Below are 21,627 nucleotides of genomic sequence, written 5' to 3' on the forward strand. Positions count from 1 at the left end.
TGGCGCTATAGCAAGTATAACTAGAGGCACAAAGGCTATAATTTTCCTGTAGCCTAGCATAAAAAGCTACGACAAAGACAACCTCAAGTGTATGTTCACTTTTTTAGAGTTACTCGATTTTCCTGAATTTGGTAATAAGGTACAACTACTAAGCTAGGGAAGGGATGAAAGACACAAGTACTAACTTCCTGTGCTTTTATGCCACAACCTGCCCCTTAATGAGTAAGTACATAACTCAAAGCACTGTTTACAAGTTGCTTTCCTATACATTATTTCATTTGATGTCATTTCTATCCCCAAGGACATTCTTGCCCATCTTTTATCCTTTAAAAATATACCCCCATTTCTGATGTAGCTTTAGGAAGAATGTTGTAGTTTGATGTACTCCAATCCACTTCCTCTCTGCTAGTCTGATTTAAATAATTCAAACCATACACTACATCTCAGAAATAAAAATACAATACAAAATCAAATACAGAATCATTTCTATTAGAATGTAAGCTCATGGCTGGGCACAGTGGCTCATGCCTGTAATCCCAGCACTCTGGGTGGCCGAGCCGGGTGGATCACCTGAGGTTGGGAGTTCAAGACCAGCCTGATCAACACAGAGAAACTCCATCTCTACTAAAAATACAAAATTAGCCAGGCAAGGTGGTGCATGCCTGTAATCCCAGCTACTTGGGAGGCTGAGGCAGGAGAATCGCTTGAACCCAGGAGGTGGAGGTTGCAGTGAGCTGAGATTGTGCCACTGCACTCCAGCCTGGGCAAGAAGAGCGAGACTCCGTTTCAAAAAAAAAAAAAAAAAAAAAAAAAGAAAAAAGGCTATTTTCATTAAGCATTGGAAGCCTGATACAGCCTTTTTTCACTACAAGGACATACAGTCCCAGCTAGGCCGATGACCTGCTATTTGGCTGGACAGGGAAGGCCTATCAATGCTGAAGAAACACTTGGGAAAAAAAAAAAGCAAGCTCCATGAGAACAGAGATCACCTGTATTGTGTATTGCTTCATGCACTGTGTTCACAATAGTGCCTGCACATATAACATACCCTCAAACTTTGTCAAATCATTATATAAATCAAGGAGATATGAGTTTGAATAGGTCTCTAACATAATTAAGGATTGAAAAAAAGCAAAAGTAGATTCTAATAGGGAAGACAGCAATAAAAAATTCAATTTGAAGATTATAATTGATTCTAAGTTGTAACTAACCAAATAAATACTTACTCCCATATTCTAATAAAACCAAAAGACCAAATTTGAACCTAGTAGGGTATTTTAATAATAACACTTGGAAACATACAATACCAAATGGGTGATTTCCTACTAATGAAAAAGAGAATAAAATAAGGATACCCCAGAGTATTCAGTATCTTTGTCTTCCAAGGTTTATAGACACAGATTTAAATTCTAATAATAATATACTTTGACTTTTAAATAGTTTCACAGAACTTCTCAATAATTCTTGTGACACAGGACTAATAAGAGCTGTCATACCACAAAAATGCTGAGCTAAAACCTTAATGGACACTAGAAAACCAAGGGCCACAGCCTACAATGACTTCTGTTTCACCTGGATAGTTTACTAGATAAACTAATTTTAAAAGAGCCTCTTCAGCCAAGTAAGCTGCAGTCAATCTGAAACATGACCAAGGAGATCTCAAAAGCAACCAATTTAATTAGTAACATGTTTCCCAGTTTCAGGTTCCTCTTCCTGGCCTATGCCTGATAGACCTTATTTTGAAAAAACTCTGAATCAAAGGAACTCTTCTGAACCAGAAAATTATTAGGCAATGTTTCCATGAATTACTTTTCTAAGTCTTTATTTTCACTTACATTCATCATAGAATCCATAAATGCGATTGATGCTAGCACACTCATGGTTTCCTCTTAAGAGAAAGAAGTTCTCTGGATATTTGATTTTATAAGCCAATAGCAAACAAATGGTTTCCAAAGACTGCTTTCCTCTGTCCACATAATCTCCTAAGAAAAGATAGTTGGCTTCTGGTGGGAAACCTCCATATTCAAATAATCTCAGTAAATCTGTATACTGTCCATGAATATCTCCTAAAGAGAGAAAAAGTCAGTTTTAGAAAAATTGGTTACTCTTATAAGCAGCTTCTATGAAATGATTCCCAGTGTTCACATCCTGTGTAATCCTCCCCTACCCTTGAGCATGGGCTATATTTAGTGACTTACTTCTAACAAGCAAAAGTGAGATGGGCCATCACTTCCAAGATTAAGTTACAAAAGACTATGACTTTCATCTTGCTTGCACTCTCTCACCTTCTTCCATGCTCGCTGATGAAACCAGCTGTCTAATGAAGCATCCCACGTAGCAAAGAACTGAGGGAGGCCTCTGAGCAACAACTCATTTGGAACTGAGGCTCTTAGCCCATCAGTCTATAAGGAACTGAATCCTTTCACAGTTCAACCTTCAGATGACTGCAGCCCGAGATCACGCCTTAATTGAAGCCTTGTGAGAGACCCAGAGCCAGAGGACCCACTAAGCTGTTCCTGAATTCCTGACCCACAGAAATTGTGAGATGGTAAATTAACGTTGCTGTAAGCCACAAAGTTTTGGAATGATTTATTATACAACGATAGATAACTAAAACAATTTTATTATCTGGTAGTTTAACTTACGTCACTTTTTAACGCCAAATATGGAGACAAATAGTAAACCTTTAGAAATATGTAGTACAAATAACTTCTATTACCTTCAAGTTATTTCTATATTACATTTTAAAGAACACCTTCAAAGAATACTTTAATTCTAATCATTTTAAGATCACCTCTAAGTAACTACATTTGCTTCATTTAAGTTTATACAGGGGATTGATTAGTTCCCCTAAATTCCGAACTACTACCTCTTACTTGAAGATGTGATATTCTAAGTTAATTGATCCATTCAACAAACATTTACCGGCCGGCTGTGGTGGCTCACGCCTATAATCCCAGCATTTTGGGAGGCCAAGGCGGGTGGATCACCTGAGGTCAGGAGTTCGAGACCAGCCTGGCTAACACGGAGAAACCCTGTCTCTACTAAAAATACAAAAAATCAGCTGGACGTGGTGGCACACGCCTGTAATCCCAGCTACTCAGCAGTCTGAGGCAGGAGAACCACTTAAACCCGGGCAGTGGAGGTTGCAGTGAGCCAAGATTGTGCCATTGTACTCCAGCCTGGACAACAAGAGTGAAACTCTGTCTCAAAGAAAAACCAACCACACAAACAAAAAACAAACATTTACTTAGCTAGTATCTCTTATTTGCTGGGCACTGTACAAAGGACTGTAAAAAAGCCACTGTAAAACTTAAAAGAATACAAGGTATAAACTAGTACAATCTTCAAAACAAATTTAAATAACATAAAAGTTAGAAGACCACAGATATTGCCATATTGACCCTCTAAATTATACACCTATTTTTTTCCAACCAGTGTACTATGATGCCCTTGACATCCTTGACAACACTAAACATCAATCTTCGGTATTTTTTTATAATCTGACTAGAGTTGGAGACTTGCTTTAAATTGCACATCACTGATTACTCAAGAGGCTGAGGTCCTTATGTTTACTGGCCATTTGAATTTCTTCTAAGACCTTCCTCTTCCTATGTTATTTTTATATTGTATCGTCTTTCTCTTATTTATAAGAACTCTTTATATATTACAAATACAACTCCTTTTATCTGTTGTATATATAGCAAGTACTTTCATCTTGTCTGTAACTTGTCATTTTTGTTTCAATTTTTATAAACTTTTATTTAGTAAAGCCTACTGATCTGTTTTATACAAAATTTTCAAAAAATGTTTTCTCTAGATCTTAAACATGGGAGGAAAAACATGATTCAAAAGAGTTGTTTCCAACTTTACCCATTTACATACCACAAATTTTCAGCGGTGCTTCCAATTCTAAAAGAATAGGCTGGCTGAGAAAGATCTCCCGAGACTTGATACATAAGCCTCGAACTTCTGCTTCAGTCATCTGCACAATCTTTCCTGGACGACATCCTCGTACTGACAAACAATAAATAAAACAGTCAGTTTTCTAAAATTTACTCATATAATAATCTTTCAAAAAGAGTCATGCCCTATTTTAAAAATCAGAAAAGTCACGCAGGCAACAAATTAACCTATTTGGTCTCATGGTTTAAAATAATGTTATTCTATGATCTTTGACTACTATTTTCATTGTTACTGGTTCCTGATGATGCTCCTCAAGTCTGCTGTTGATGAAATGCAGTTCTGTTTTTTGCTGTCCTGTGACCAACCTGGGGCCTAGCAGCCAAAGGGACCTAAAAGACTTCAGGGCCAGGCACAGTGGCTCATGCCTGTAATCCCAGCACCTTGCGTGGCTGAGGCGGGTAGATCACCTGAGGTCGGGAGTTCAAGACCAGCCTGATCAACATGGAGAAACCCCATCTCTCCAAAAATACAAAATTAGCCAGGTGCGGTGGCACATGCCTGTAATCCCAGCTAACTGGAAGGCTGAGTCAGGAGAATCGCTTCAATCCGGGGGGCTGAGGTTGCAGTGAGCTGAGATCGCCCCATTGCACTCCAGCCTGGGCAACGAGCGAGACTCCGTCTCAAAAAAAAAAAAAAAAAAAAAAGATTTCAGAGCCCACACCCTTTAAGGTCTGGCCTGCTTATCTCGCATCTAGTAGCATGTCAAAATAGCATCATTAAGAACAATGTACTATGAAGAGAGGGAGATTAAATAGTAATTGTCAGTAGGTGATTTTGCTTCACACAATTTCTTGGAATGTTACCAGCAGTCCCCAATATTTTAGCAACCACTATCTCTACTTTCTGATCAAAACAAATACAAAAAAGATATCAGCTATGTATTAAAAATTAACTTATCGTTATATTCCCAATAGAGCATTATATTAAAACCTCTAAAGGCTATTTAGATGGAGTGAGGCATTTTTGCATTACTGAGCCATAAGATAATATCGTTTCCAGTAACTTGTGGAATGAAGGGGAGTAGTATGGTGCATGGAGAGAGAGAAGAGTTCCTTATTTGCCCCACTGAACTCAACTTGTAATCATTTCCTCTCATCACCATCTCCCCTGACTCCCTTTAACCTTAAATTTACTGCTGAGCTCTCATTTAATCTTAAGTGAAAGGGCATTTAAGAAAAGAAAATAGGCTGGGAGCAGTAGCTTGCCCCTGTAATCCCAGCACTTTGGGGGGTCAAAGCGGGAGGACTGCTTGAAGCCAGGAGTTCGAGACCAGCCTGGGCAGCAAAGCAAGGCCCTGTGTCAACAAAAGATTTTTTTTAAAAAAAAGAATTAGCCTAGCATAGTAGAGAATTGCTTGAGGCCAAGAGGTTGAGGCTGTAGTGAGCTATGATGGCACTAGGGCATTTCAGTCTTGGTGACAGAGCAAGACCCTGTCTCTGCAAAATAAAGAATAAAGGCCAGGCACAGTGGCTCACACCTGTAATCCCAGCACATTGGGAGGCCAAGGTGGGTGGATCACTTGAGCTCAGGAGTGCAAGATCGCCCTGGGCAACATGATGAAACCCCATCTCTACCAAAAATACAAAAAATTAGCTGGGCATGATGGTGTATGCTTGTGGTCCCAGCTACTCAAAGGTTGAGGTGGAAGGTTCACTGGACCCCAGGAGGCGGAGGCTGCAGTGAGCTGACATCGTGCCACTGCACTCCAGCCTGGGTGAGAGTGAGACCCCATCTCCAAAGTAAAATAAAATAAAATAAAATAAAATAAAATAAAATAAAATAAAATTCCACATATTTCTTGCTAAAAATTGCTGATTCCTTTGTCAGGTCAATAAGAGGCTTTAAAAAAAAAAGGCCTCCACATGCAAAAGCTATATATTCCATTAATATATTAATATAAAAGTAAAAAGGAGGCAATAAACAGGAGACACAGACAACATTCAAATGTACTTTAGCAAATATGCTAGTTTATAAGACTATCCCTGAAATTCAAAACAATGATCAGCAGAACTGCTTTTATTAATGGGAACTGACATAGCTTCATTAGTGCTCATTCTCAAACATCAATTACCTACTTCTGATGCATATTTGGGTTTTTCTAACACCAAAGAGACATCTCAGCTTTAGTTTTAAATGTGGAAGATTTTAGTTTAAGAAAAAAAAAAATGTGGCCAGGTGCGGTGGCTCACGCCTGTAATCCCAGCACTGTGGGAGGCTGAGGTGGGTGAATCACCTGAGGTCAGGAGTTTGAGACCAGCCTAGCCAACGTGGTGAAACCCCATCTTTACTAAAAATACAAGAATTAGCCGGGAGTGGTGGCGGGTGCCTGTAATCTCAGCTACTTGGGAGGCTGAGGCAGGAGAACTGATTGAACCCAGGAGGTGGAGGTTGCAGTGAGCCGAGATCGCACCACTGCACTCCAGCCTGGGAGACAAGAGAGAAATTCTGTCTCAAAAAAAAAAAAAAAAACCTATTCGCCTTGGAAGAATTAAAGGTCTCAAACTGCTTTCAGACAATGAACACATAGCTAAAAGTACTTACAAACTGTATTAACTCATTCAACAAATGTTTGAGAGTCTACTGTGTATTAGTTGTTTATAGAGATAATAGCAATGAACAAGAAAAACAGTACATTATCAAAACTTAGTCGTAACTCGACTACTAAGTCAAAAGACTGATGTGGGTCACTTCAGTATGTCAATTTAAAATATTCAAATAACAATGGTGAATATTTTACCTAGTATTTATTTTACTCCCTCTGTATAATTTTGACTTCTCAAGTAATTGTGTAACTAACATTTTTACAGAGCTATAAAGTGCTTCAACTTGTAAGTCATGCAAATCCACAGAAACTAAAAATTTACCAAAACAAAAACACACTGCACAGAAACTTTTTAATATTTCACTGACTGTAGGATGCACATTTCTCCCTTAACTAATATCTCTGAAGTTGTGAGACTGTTGCAATTAAAAGCTTCTTACAATTATAATTGGCAGCACCCCCCCTCCACTTAGTGGCACATAAAAGTGCGTTTAACAATCAGTCACATCTTAAGAGTTGATGAATGTAGTTAGAGAAGCTAAAGGTTTTCCCAATGTTTAAAACTCTGACAAGAGTTTTAGAAATTAGAAATAAATTAGCCAAAGGTTGGACAGAATAAGGCAGATGTCCCAGGGCAATCCCAGCTGTCTTCCAATTCAAAAGTCCTGCTCCTTTATGTACTCTCAAGAGTTCTGATAAAAGGAAGAAATCGTCCGGGCAACCTGTTACACAGGGCAACTAGACTGCTATCACAGCATCCATGAGGAATTCCAGTGTTTGGATATCTGAACCTTGCTGGATTATAAAGATACTATAAATCAGCATATTTCATTAGGTGCAAAGCACCTTCACATCAATCATTTCATTTAATCCTTTTTACACCCCAGGAATTGAAAAGGGAAGCTATTATCTCCACTGTACAATGACAGAAATTAAATAACTCGCATAAGATCACAGTGCCCAGGTTTTATAAGACTGATGGGAGTGAGAAGCAGCAGAGAGGGATTCGGAATCAGTCTTCTAACTTAAAGGCCAGTACTTTTTCCACTTCACCACATAAAATTTTTGGATCAAAAATTTCCTAGAAATTTTCAGCATGTAGTAATTTCTAACCAGATAAAAATCCCATGACAGCAAATATCTACCATACTTATTACTATTTAGAAAATATTTTAACATATTACATACATATAGTATACTAACTTCATGGGTGTAACTCAATGAATTTTAAACTATCTATATACCCGAGTAACCACCATCCAGATCAAGATACAGAATGCTTCCTGCAACCCTGAAGATTCCCTTGTGTCCTAATCAATGACAGTAATGCCTGAGGTTACTATCCTTACTGCTATCAGTATATATTGATTTGATGTATTTATGAATTAGACTTTTAGATAAAAAGAAACATGAGAATGCTCTTTTGCTCATTATTGCATCTGTGAGATACACCCATATAATTGTGTTTAACTGTCATTTGAAATACAGGCTGAGTATCCCTAATCTGAAATCCAAAATGCTCCAAAACCCAAAACTTTTTTAGTGCTAATATGATGCTCAAAGAAAATGCCCATTGGAGCATTTCAGATTTCAGATTATCGGATTAGGGATGCTTAACTGGTAAGTATAATACAAATATTCAAAAATCTGAAAAAAATCCAAAATCCAAACACTTGGGGTCCCAAGCATTTTGGATAAAAAATATTCAACCTGTATTCCATTGAATGAACATATGACAGTATCTTTACTACTCTATTCGGATTATTTCCAGTTTGGGGCTATTACAAATGCTATGAATATCCATGGACATATTTATCTTAGGTATGTATAGAACAAAGCAGTAGAACTGCTCGGGTCACAGAGACGGTTTATTTCATTAAGTAGTAGATACCATCAGTTTCCCAAAGTGGCTATACCAATTCATAATCCTCCTAACACTGTTGCTCCACATCTTTACTGATACTGCAAATTATCACTATTTTTAATTTTAGTCATTTTGTTGGGTGTATGGTGGTATTCGTTGGATTTAATTTGATTTCCCTGAGGACCAAGGTTGCCAAGCACCCTTTTTTGTCTTTTTGAGATGGAGTCTCGCTCTGTCACCCAGGCTGGAGTGTAGTGGCATGATCATGGCTCACTGCAACCTCCACCTCCCAGGTTCAAGGATTCTCCTGCCTCCTGAGCAGCTGGGATTACAGGTGCACACCACCATGCCCAGCTAATTTTTGTAGAGACAGGGTTTCACCATGTTGCTCAGGCTGATCTCGAACTCCTGACCTCAAATAATCTCCCTGCCTCGGCCTCCCAAAGTGCTGGGATTACAGGCGTGAGCCACTGCACCTGGCCATTGAGTACCTTTTTCATGTGCCTAATAGACCATTTAGGTTATCTTTTTTTTTTTTTTTTTGACAAGTTCGTTTTAAGTCTTTTGTTCATTCTTTAAAACTGGACTTTTTCCATCTCTTAATGCTATCTTTTGATGAACAGAAGTTCTTTAATGAATTTAAATCTCAAAAAATCTTAGTCAATCTTTTTTTGGTTAAGGCTTTTTGCATCTTATTCAAGAAATTCTTGCCTTCTCTAAACATACTTCCTTATGTTTCCTTCCAGATATTTTATTGTTTTAGCCCACTTCATTCTATAACCCATCTCAAATTAATTTTGTGTATGGTTTGATGTAAAGGTCAAGGTTTTTATCCAAGCAGATACCCAGTTGATTCAGCACCATTTATCATAAAGATCATCCTTTTCCTCACTGAACTGCAATGGCAGCTTTGTAGAAAAATCAGGTGACCATACAGGAACAGGTCTGTTTTTAGCCACTGTATAGCTCATTACCCCATATGTCTATTTTTGCATCAATACCACAATGTTTTAATTACTATAGATTTTAATAAAGTCTCGGTATTTAGTAACATAAACATCCCAATTTTGTTCTTTAGATTTTCCTTTTGAACTTTCAAATATGTTTTAAAATTGGCTTGTGTCTATCCCCTCCACCCCCAAACTTGTGAGGTTTTAAATTGGGAATAAGGCCGAGTGCGGTGGCTCATGCCTGTAAATCCCAGCACTTTGGGAGGCCGAAGCGGGTGGATCACCTGAGGTCAGTTAGAGACCAGCCTGGCCAACATGGTGAAACCCCACCTCTACTAAAAATACAAACATTAGCCAGGCATAATGGTGGGCGCCTGTAATCCCAGCTACCCAGGAGACTGAGGCAGGAGAATCACTTGAACCCAAGAGGCGGAGGTTGCAGTGAGCCAAGATCGCGCCATTGCACTGCAGCCTGGGCAACAAGAGTGAAACTCCGTCTCAAAAAAAAAAAGGGGCGGGGGGGTGGAATAAGTGTAAGTCTAGAGAGAATTGACATCTTCACAATTTCAAGTCTTCCAATCTACAAATATGGTATCTCTCCTTTTATTTATTTCTCTCAGCAATGTTGTATACTCTAGTATGGCAGTCTTTCACGTTTTTCATTAAATGGATTTTGGCTGACATCTGTGATGTCATTTCTTTCAAATGTACTGAGGGGTGCTTTATGGTATAGTATATGGTATATTTTAGTAAATGTTTCATACATATTTGAAAAGCATATATATCCTGCAATTATTGAGTGAAGTGTTCTATGTCCGCCAAGTAGGTCAGGGTGGCTGTGTTGTTCAAATCTTTATCCTTGCTGATTTTTTCCTGTTTGTTCTACTAGTTACTGAAAGAGGGGCACTGATCTATGGTTGTGGTTTTGTCTATTTTAACTTTTTACAATAGTTGTCAACCTGTCCTTTTAGTTTTAGACCTATACTATTACATATATAAAAATTTTAGACATTTTTCCATTAAATTTATCGTTTTAGCATTATGTAATGCCCTTCTTTACCTCTAGTGTTATTTCTGGTTTTAGAGCTTTCTCCAACATAAATATAGCCAAGTCAGCTTTCATTTGATTAATGTGTGCATGATACTGTCTCCCCCCCGCCCCCTCCTTTTTTTTTTTTTACTTCATTTGTGTCCTTAGATTTAAAATACATCCCTTGTAAACAGTATCTATAATAGTTACGTCTTCTGAACTTTGCATTAATTTCAATGTTTGCTCCTTTTCTTTTTGAGATGGAGTTTTCACTCTGTCACCCAGACTGGAGTGCAGCGGCATGATCTCAGCTCACTGAAACCTTTGCCTCCCAGATTCAAGCGATTCTCCTGCCTCAGCCTCCCAAGTAGCTGGGATTACAGGCACCCATGCCCAGCCAATTTTTGTATTTTTAGTAGAGATAGGGTTTCACCATGTTGGCCAGGCTGGTCTTGAACTCCTGACCTCAAGTGACCTGCCCGCCTCGGCCTCCCAAAGTGCTGGGATTACAGGTGTGAGCCACCGTGCCCAGGCAATGTTTGCTCCTTTTACATTTAATATAATCATCGACGAAGTTGGGTTTAAGTCTACCATTCTATCATCTGTTCTGTTTGTCCCATCTGTTCTTCATTCCTTTCTCTTTCCCTGCATTTCTTTGGAGTAATCAATTATTTTTTTACTATTCCATTTTCTCCTCTATTAGCTTTTCGTTATATATTCTTTTTTCATTTAGAGGTTGCTCTAGAGATTACAAATACACTTTTGAGTGATTACCACCCTCCTCCCGCCTTTTGTTCTACAGTTGTCATATTTTTGTTTCCACATATTTTAAATCCCACAAGCCACAACTATTATTTTAAACAGTCAGAATTTGTATTTACTCACATTTATCCTTAACATTGTTCACTTCTTTCTGCAGTTATTTGCTTTTATCTGTTATTTTCTTTCAACACAAAGAACTTGCTTTAATATTCTCTAATGCCAGCATATCAGCAATATATTTTCTCAGCTTTAGTTTGTCTTCATTTTACTTTACTATTGAAGGATATGCTCACTAGATTTAGAATTCTAGACCAGCCTGACCAAGATGGAGAAATCCCACCTCTACTAAAAATACAAAATTAGCCAGGCATGGTGGCACATGCCTGTAATCCCAGCTACTCAGGAGGCTGAGGCAGGAGAATCACTTGAACCCGGGAGGCAGAGGTTGTAGTGAGCCAAGATCACACCATTGCACTCCAAGCCTCGGCCACAAGAGCAAAACTCCATCTCAAAATAAATAAAGAATTCTAGGTTGTCATTTTTTTTCTTTCAGTGCTTTAAAGAGAACGCCATTCTATTGTCTTCCGTCTTCCATAGTTTCAGGCGACAGATCAGCCATCATTTGTATTATTGTTCCCTGAAGCTAATGAATTTTTTCTTCTGACAGCATTTAACATTTTCTCTTTCTCTTGGATTTTTAGCAGCTATGTTCCATATGGTTTTCTTTCTATTTACCCTGCTTGGAATCACACAGCTTCTTTAATCTGTGCTTCGATATCTCTGTTTTGGAAAATTATTAGTCAATATTTCCATCCCATTGTATGTCTATCTCCTCTCTTCCTGGGATTCCTATTATACATGATAGACCTTTCCACTGTCTATCAGCAATACATTAGTCTCTCATGCTTTCTTCTGTACTTTTTTTTTTTTTCTGTCAGCGCTAGATAATTTCTATTGGTTTTTGGTCAACTCAGTTTCATTAGCTTGTCCAAAATAGCATATCCTATTTTGGTGAATGAAATACTGAATTATGGATACAAAATTGTAGAAGTTTTAGATACCTTTCTCCAAAGAAGGTTGTTTCCTTTCAGCAGCAGCACAGCAGTAACTCATTTTCCTGAGGGCTAGTCTGTTTTAGTTTTGCCTTCAATCTTAGGGAGTGGTCATGATGGGGCCACAGTGGAAAAGTCAGGGTGTAATAAGGTCCCCTCTAACCAGGCAGGATTTGAACTTCCATTTTTGCCTCTCTGGCATTAGATAGCTACTGAAATGTCTGCTCAGATCTTTAGCTTTTCAGCTACTGTTTTCTGCTGGGTTTCTTCTCTTGCTTATGTGTACCTCTGAAGTCAGTCAATGACTTTAGAGGGACCTGACTGCAGATTTTGAGGTTAGATTTTATGTGGTTCTCTCCTCTTCTGGACTTAAGCTTCAACTGCTTTAGTGGCCTGAAACTTCCACCTTTCTTCCTTAGCCCAGTGAGACTGTCACTTTTTATTTGGGATCTATTTCCCCTATGCCACAAACTAGGAAATGTCTCCAGGGAAAAAAGCCAGGGTGACTGGTGAGCTCACACTGTATGCTTCCCTTGTCAAAGATCAAAATCCCTCAACAATTTTCTGTGTTGGTTGCCTCTTCAACAATGGAATGGCTGCCGAGAGGCACACAAAATGTGATTATGCATACACTAGAAATTCAGGCGATTACATTTAAAAAATTGAGGAATGACTTGTCAAGGACTAGACACCATGGCTCCTAACCCCAATTTATTTCACCTGACTTAATCAGTCACACAACTTTGGTGGGAGCACCAAGGTTTCCTGACTTCCAGTAAGGTAATCTTTCTACAATCATGTTTACATTAGGAAAGGTAGAAAAACTACACCAGTATTCAGCAAACTAAGGCCAAGGGGTCAAATCTAGCTCAGTGCCAGTGTTTGCATGGCTTGGGGCCTAAGAATAATTTTTTACATTTTTTAAATGATTGCAAAAAAGCAAAACAAAAGAATCCTTTGTGACATATAAAAATTATATGAAACTCAAATTTTGGTGGCCATAAAGTTTAATGAAGCATAGCCACTTATTTATCACTGGACACATTCATGCTACAATGGCAGAGCTGAGCAGCTGTGATGGACCACATATGGTACTCTCATCACTTCACACTGCTTTTCGGTGCATCACAAATTACACAGATGCAGTTACAACCTGGCAGCGTCATGGGTGTCACGATTATTGCTGTACTGCAACATTATATTTACTTTTACTACCAATGCATACTCATGATGTCAAAGCAAGAAAAGTGAACTTTGAATGTTGTGTTTTTAAGACAATAAAGTGTGGATTATGTTATTTAATTGGGTGCTAAGGCATTGTAGTCATGTAGCTGCGCTAAAAAAAAAAAAAACACAACATATACTGATGTTACCAGATGGAGCACTCACCACAGCATTCCCAATTCACAGTAAAGCAATGGTGAGGGAACTTTTTAAAAAACAAAATGAAATCTCATCACAGCAGAATTTCTTCACAAAAATTAAAATCAGTCTGCAACTCAAGTTTCCAAGTGGCCCATTTGTTGGCCAAGTTAAATCATTTATCAATGGTGGGTTAATTAAATTGTATCTGACTGGAAAAGCTGAAGAACTATGTATATCTTGAGACAATACGCTTTTTTTTTTTTTTGAGATGGAGTCTCGCTCTGTTGCCCAGGCCGGACTGCAGTGGCGCGATCTCGGCTCACTGCAAGCTCCGCCTCCAGGGTTCACGCCATTCTCCTGCCTCAGCCTCCCGAGTAGCTGGGACTACAGGCGCCCGCCACCACGCCCGGCTAATTTTTTGTATTTTTAGTAGAGACGGGGTTTCACCATGTTAGCCAGGACGGTCTCAATCTCCTGACCTCGTGATCCGCCCGCCTCGGCCTCCCAAAGTGCTGGGATTACAGGCGTGAGTCACCTCCCCAGCCGAGACAATAAAACTTTTAAAGACCATTAGCCTTTCTGTAAAAACGGTGCTTGAAGAGTTGAGGACACTGGGAGCAAAATTAGTAAACAATTAAAAAACAAGTTAAATGTTCCTTGGCTCTTGATGACAGGTGTTACCAATACTTGTTATTTGGGAAGCCAATCCTGATTCGAAGTGACTGAAAAGTTACCCTCTATAAATAATCTATGTGGAACAACTAGAGGCAAGAATATTCTCAAAGCAGCTGAGAAAAACTATTTTAGTACAACCTGAAGTGGAATCTGCTAAGATATGTCACAACTGATGATGGGAAAGTAGAAAAATACTTAGTTGGACTATTTTACAAAATCTGAGAAAATGTAGGATGTTTGAAGTCTGGTACAGTTTTTTTTGTGGAAAAATATATTAATCAGGTATTACTGAACCAGAGGCATCAATGGTCAACTTCATTTGCTCTAATGAACTTAACCACTGTCAGTTTCATGAGTATTTGTTAGTAATAAAAGCTGAATATCCTCATTTGGCCAACCACACAGGATTTTGATGGCTTACCAGTGACAGCTTTATTGTAATTTTTTTTTTTTTTTTGAGACAGAGTCTCGCTTTGTCACCCAGGCTGGAGTGCAGTGGCGCAATCTCGGCTCACTGCAAGCTCCGCCTCCCGGGTTCACGCCATTCTCCTGCCTCAGCCTCTCAGAGCAGCTGGGACAACAGGCGCCCGCCACCACGCCCAGCTAATTTTTGTATTTTTAGTAGAGACAGTGTTTCACTGTGGTCTCAATATCCTGACCTCATGATCCGCCCGCTTCGGCCTCCCAAAGTGCTGGGATTACAAGCGTGAGCCACCATGCCCGGCCGCTTTATTGTAATTTATTTGCATTCAGGGCTGATACTGAATTTTTTCTAAACAAGAAGAACCGCCCTTAATCACTATTACCAAACACAGAAGAGTTTTAGAAATTAAATTTTGCGGCAGATCTGCTAATTTTTTCCCCTTTTAATTCGAGGTAGCCTCCATTCTACAAAATAGAATGAAAGCTCCCCTAAATGTTTTCTAATAAATTCAGCCTAAAATTTTAAGGCAGAAAAATATATACGAGAAACTTCTATTGTGGTAAGTCATCCTGACAACTAATACTGTCTGAATTAAAGCAAGTTGCTTTATTTTTTAATTTTTTACTTTTTGAGATGGAGTCTTGCTTTATTGCCCAGGCCAGAGTGCAGTGGTGTAATCAGGCTCACTGCAGCCTACTGGCTCAAGACATTCTCCTGCCTCAGCCTCCCAAGTAGCTGGGACTATAGGCACATGCCACCACACCTGGCTAATTTAATTTTCTGTAAAGACAAGGTCTCACTATGTTGCCCAGGCAGGTCTCAAACTGCTGAACTCTAGTGATCTTCCTGCCTCCGCCTCCCAAAGTGCTGGGATTAAAGGCGTGAGCCACCGTAACCGGTCAGCAAACTGCTTTATACATAACCCATGCTGTCAAGTTAAAACAAGTGAGATCTTCATTCCCACACAATTTTGCAGCAGATATATTTTTTCAAACTCAAACTAGCATTCTTCAAACCTTGACTCAAGTGCAAAAAAAATTTCCATATATCAAAATCCATTTAACTGTGCAGCTGAGGAGCTTCCACCTAACCCTCTATTGGAAGTGATTAATCTGCAATGTAATGACATGCTAAAAGGCAAGTATCGGGAGAATTCTATAAATGCTTTCCAAGTGATGAATATGCAGTATGTCCCTGTGTAAAAAGACATCTTCTAAGATGAAATACATAGAATCTCACTACAGATCAGCACACGAGATGACCACTTCCAATCAATTTTGATGACAGAGAACATTAACTTTGAATCTCAATTAAGCAAAATGTTTATCCTCTCCCAAAAGAATTCTGTCCTTTACTCAACCATTATATTTCACATTTTATATCAGTGTAAAAATTTTTCTATCGTAGGTTTGTCTTTCCAACGCACATATCCAAGGGTATGTGAAATATGTGTCTGTGTGTTGTGTGTATACTAAATTTTATTTTTCACTAACCTTCTGCTACTTTCCCCAGCAAGTTCTTACTTATCATTACCTCTCTAAAACAGAAAAGGATGGCAAGAAAAAAGCACTAATTCCAACACCTATGCATGGTGTCTCACAAATTTTTTTTTTTTTTTTTTTTTTTTTTTTTTGAGACAGGGTTTCTCTGTTGCCCAGGCTGGAGTATAATGGCATGATCTTGGCTCACTGAAACCTCCACCTCCTGGCTTCAGGTGAATCTCCTACCTCAACCTACTGGGTAGGTGGGATTACAGGTGTGTGCCACCATGCCCAGTTACTTTTTTGTATTTTTAGTAGAGACGGGGTTCCGCTATGTGCCCAGGCTCGAAGTCCTGACCTCAAGTGATCCACCCGCCTTGGCCTCATAAAATCTTAGTAATCTTCACTGACCACTGGTATTCTCTTACTCAACCCCCACCCCCAAGATTACATGCTAATTAATGGCAGTTAAATCTAGACATCCTAATTTTTTCCTAGCATTTTCTCCGTATTTAGCACAAAAGCCTGCTTTTAGGCAACAAAAAGGCAGAAAAATAAAAATTCTACAATTGGCTAAAATGTGGAGTCTTGTTTTTTTTTTGAGACGGAGTCTCACTCTGTTGCCCAGGCTCGAGTGCAGCAGCACAATCTCAGCTCACTGCAAGCTCTGCCTCCCGCGTTCACGCCATTCTCCTGCCTCAGCCTCCCGAGTAGCTGGGACTATAGGTGGGTGCTACTATGCCCAGCTAATTTTTTGTATTTTAAGTAGAGACAGGATTTCAGCGTGTTAGCCAGGATGGTCTCGATCTCCTGACCTCGTGATATGCCTGCTTCGGCCTCCCAAAGTGCTGGGATTACAGGTTGAGCCATCACGCCCAGCCCCCTTTGCTTTTTCATTCTTTCTCTCTTGCTTTTCTTCTCCTTCTCCCTCTCCCACTCTGTCTTCCTTTCCTCCCCATCTTTCTCTATGCACACAACACACACACAGTTTTAAGTGAAAAAAAAATTAGGCAGCTGCCGTACTTCCCTCTCATCTTAGGCCTGCCTGTTAACAATAATTTATGTGGGCCAGGCGCAGTGGCTCATGCCTGCAATCCCAGCATTCTGGGAGGCTGAGGTGGGCGGATAACGAGGTCAGTTCAAGACCAGCCTGACCAACATGCTGAAACCCCGTCTCTACTAAAAATACGAAAATAAGCCAGGTGTGGTGGCCGGCACCTGTAATCCCAGCTACTCGGGAGGCTGAGGCAGGAGAATCGCTTGAACCCGGGAGGTAGGCGTTGCAGTGAGCTGAGACGGTGCCACTGCACTCCAGCCTGGGTGACAGAGTGAGACTCCATCTCAAAACAAAAGAATAACTAACGTGGATTCAGAGACCAAAATGGCCTTTAGTGGCTCTGTATAATACCACAAATTGTCTATAATATTGTGTATATATAAAAATATTTTTCTGAGAAGGTCCATGGCTTTCATGAATTCACAAAGCATTAAGTAAAAAGTCATTTCAGGTACATTGGTAAACAAATAGCAAGTATAATGAGAAAAGAGTGAAGAAGAAAAGTGACAGATATAGGTGAGGGCTAGACATTTCAGGAATAAAGGACTTTTTTTTTTTTCACTGCACTGACATCTGCTTTGATAGTACAAAAGCAAGGATGGGTAAAACTGTGTCTCAATACATACAAAGTGAGTGGCACCAAACCCCACTGGTAGTCAGTCACTGTGTTGTTCATTGCAACACACATGCAGTGAAACACAAAAAAGGCAGCTTCATGTATGCCCTTTGGTAAACCAGTAAAAATGATCAATTTTATTAAACTTCAATCTTTGAATACATCTCTTTAATAATCTACATGATAAAATGGAAATGCCCACAAAGCACTCCTGCTCCATCCCAAAGTACAATGGTTGTAGCAAAGGAAAGCACTCCTGTGACTGTTTTAGTTCCAAGCCGACCTAGACACTTTTTTTCACTAAACACTTTTACTGGAAAGTATAACTGACAAACTATGGTTATTCATACTTAGATATTCAACAGATACACGTGAACATTAACAAAGTGACCCTGTCATTTCAAGGAAAACAACTGACAGTACTTGTTGCCAATGATAAAAATTCAAGCTTTCAAGTTACAAACTAAAATTCTAGAAACCTTGTAATCAGCACCATGAATCTGACAGCTTCTCCATACTTAAGGACTCTTCTGATGAGATCTTGTAACATTAATAAATGTCATTTCTGGATACTGTATTACATAATAAGCTGTTTCAACATCTGGACATCTGCATAACTCAGCTGAATCAGTATTATCCAAATGAACAACGCGTATTATAAAGTCATGTGTAAGATCCATTTAAAGTACAAGAAAGACCAATGGATTTTAATGTAAGAGAACATAAAAATTCAGATATAATTTCAGATTTCACATCTCTTTTAAAATTCACCTTTAAAAAACCACCACTTGATGATTTTGGTATAAACATCAGAGAATACCCACAATTACCAAGAACAGCCATTAAACTACTCCTCCTTTTTCTAACTACGTATCTGTAGGACTACAGACTTTCTTCATATTCAACTAAAACAAGGTATCAAAAGACTGAAACAAAACAGAGATGCGAATTCAGCTGTCTTCTGTTAAAAAGACAGACTTGCATAAAATGATGGCACTCTTCTCACATTTTTGCTTTAGAAAAGTTATCTTCATAAAAAACATTTATGCTAAAATGTAATACGTTGCTACTTAAAGAACAGATATTTATTTATTTATTTATTTATTTATTTATTTATTTATAGACAGTCTCACTCTGTCGCCCAGGCTGGAGTGCAGGGGCGCAATCTCAGCTCACTGCAACCTCTGCCTTCCGGATTCAAGCAATTCTTGTGCCTCAGCCTCCCAAGTAGCTGGGAATACAGGCATGTGACACCACGCCCAGCTAACTCTTTTATATGTTTAGAAGAGATGGGGTTTCACCATGTTGCCCAGGCTGGTCTTGAACTCCTGGCTTCAAGCAATTCCACCTGCCTCAGCCTCCCAAAGTGCTGGGATTACACATGTGCGCTACCATGCCCGGCCGAGAACAGAAATTTTTAAATTCTCAGTTTTAACTTCTAATGCAATATTGTTAAATACCTCACATAAATGAAAGCTCGTTTTCAATTCTTTACAAATATGGAGAATTTGAGTGTAAGAGGGTCTCAAGACTCAAAGTTCAAGATACACTGCCCTATAGTTCCTGGCCAAAAGCAAGCATACAATAGCGCTAAATCACTTTTCACCATTGTATCCTACCTAGAAATACCTTTCCCTCTCAGCACCAACACTGATATGTCAAACCAGATTATAAACGCTGAATAATGGGAATAGTAAAGAAACTGTTATACATACTTACATACAAGAATGGTGGTTATATGCAATAAACAGAAAGTGAAGGAAACAGTATCTGTCACATACTTACAAGAAAGCCTTCTCAAAATTAGTATGGGGAAGTTCCAGGACTCAGTGGCACAAACAGCTCTCTGTTAGTATTTCCTAGCTCAGGTTTGTACTAAGCAATAATGACGGCTAACATTTTCTGACCTTTAATGTGTCAAGAATTGTTTGAAGGCACTTACTATCATAGATGCAGAAGAAACTGGGGCAGGGCTGAAATACACCCAGAATCTGTGTCCTTAATCATTATATAAGATGGCATCCCAATGTATCAATACTTACTAATATTTGAGTAAACACTTAACTGAGTAAACTAAACATCTGATTATCATTCAAGATTCACATAATTCTAGTAGCTGGGGGTCCGAAATTCACAAAAGCTATTCCTTTCTGTCATCTAAAATCAGACCTCACTCCTCCTCACTGACAGGTTTGCAAGTTTCTCCCCCTCAGAAGTCTGGTCTTGGCCGGGCGCAGTGGCTCACACCAGTAATCTCAGCACTTTGGGAGGCCAAGGTGGGCGAATCACGAGGTCAGGAGTTCGAGACCAGCCTGGCCAACATAGTGAAATCCCATCTCTACTAAAAATACAGAAAATTAGCTGGGCATGGTGGCGGGCACCTGTAATCCCAGCTACTCAGGAGGCTGAGGCTGCAGTGAGCTGAGACTGCACCACTGCACTCCAGCCTGGATAACAGTGTGAGACTCCGTCTCGGAAAAAACAAAAAGTCTGGTCTTTTTGTCTCGCTAGTTTGGCTCAAGTATTTCATAGTAATTCAAATAAAAGGCTCAATTCAAACCACACTGAGGAAACATAAAAGTACCTATAAAGATTCCTTCTTAATTTACTATTTAAAGTTTTAAAACATGTGATTACAACTGCTAGATATGACATTAGTGAAAGCTATGTAACATCCGACATACCTAACCTTTTATTATGAAAACTTAGATTTTGATTTCTCCAAATCTTGAGAATGAGAGGTAGGACTAGGGGGAAGATTAAAATGGTGTCAGACAAGTACAGTTATGCATCATTTACCAAAGGGAAACTTCCTGACAGATGCACAGTGAGGTGATTTTGTTGTTGTGCAAACATCATAGAGTGGACTTACACAAACCTAGATGGTATAGTCTATTGCTCTTAGGCTACAAAGCATGATGCACAATATGTTACTGTACTGAATACTGTAGGCTACTGTAACACAATGAGTGCTTGTGTATCTAAACATATCTAAACACAGAAAAGGCACAATGTATATACAGTAATAAAGATAAAAATACTTTTCTTTCTTCAAGAATAAATTAACCTTTGCTTACTTAACATTTTTTACTTTAGAAACTTAAAAAAAACTTTAAACATTTTGAATTTTCTAGTAACGATTAGCTTAAAACAAAAGCATATCATACAGCTGTACAATATTTTCTTTATATCTTTATCCTATAAGCCTTTTCCTATTTTTAAAAATATTTTTTACTTTTTAAACTTTTGTTAAAAACTAAGACATATACACACACATTAGCCTAGGCCTATAGAGTCACGATCATCAATAACACCATATTCCACCTCCACATCTTCACTGGAAGGTCTTCAGGGGCAGTAACATGCATGGAGCCATCACCTCCCAGGATAACGAAGCTTTTTTTCTGGGAATGCCACCTGAAGGACATGCCTGAGTCGGTTTTAAGTTAACTAGTTTTTTAAAATGATATATTCCAGGGCCCTGCGTCATGACTCAAGCTTGTAATCCCAACACTTTGGGAGGCCAAGGCAGGCGGATCACCTGAGGTCGGGAGATCAATACCATCCCGGCTAACACAGTGAAACCCTGTCTCTACTAAAAATACAAAAAGTTAGCCAGGTGTGGTGGTGCACGCCTATAATCCCAGCTACTCAGGAGGCTGAGGCAGGAGAATCGCTTGAACCTGAGAGGCGGAGGTTGTGGTGAGCTGAGATCGCGTCACTGCACTCCAGCCTGGGCAACAAGAGCGAAACTCTGTCTCAAAAAAAAAAGTAAATATATAACATAGCTGTTTATTACCATTATTAAGTATTATGTACTCTATATAATTGTGTTATACTTTT

At 39.1% G+C, this 21,627-nt stretch overlaps 1 protein-coding gene across 5 annotated transcripts in view; it reads right to left on the reverse strand.

Annotated features, from left to right (window-relative positions):
* PPP1CB (protein phosphatase 1 catalytic subunit beta) overlaps positions 1 to 21,627 on the reverse strand; it is a 52,466-nt gene that overhangs the window by 22,929 nt on the left and 7,910 nt on the right. For all 5 annotated transcript variants that reach the window (XM_063622763.1, XM_055253989.2, XM_063622765.1 and 2 more), the window contains exons 3-4: positions 3,886 to 4,017; positions 1,836 to 2,066 (exon numbers count right to left, since the gene is read on the reverse strand). In XM_063622763.1, the coding sequence (XP_063478833.1) occupies positions 1,836 to 2,066; positions 3,886 to 4,017 (363 nt within the window). The remainder of the gene's footprint in view (positions 1 to 1,835; positions 2,067 to 3,885; positions 4,018 to 21,627) is intronic.

Source organism: Symphalangus syndactylus, chromosome 18, assembly GCF_028878055.3.
Source record: "Symphalangus syndactylus isolate Jambi chromosome 18, NHGRI_mSymSyn1-v2.1_pri, whole genome shotgun sequence".
Taxonomy (NCBI): domain Eukaryota; kingdom Metazoa; phylum Chordata; class Mammalia; order Primates; family Hylobatidae; genus Symphalangus; species Symphalangus syndactylus.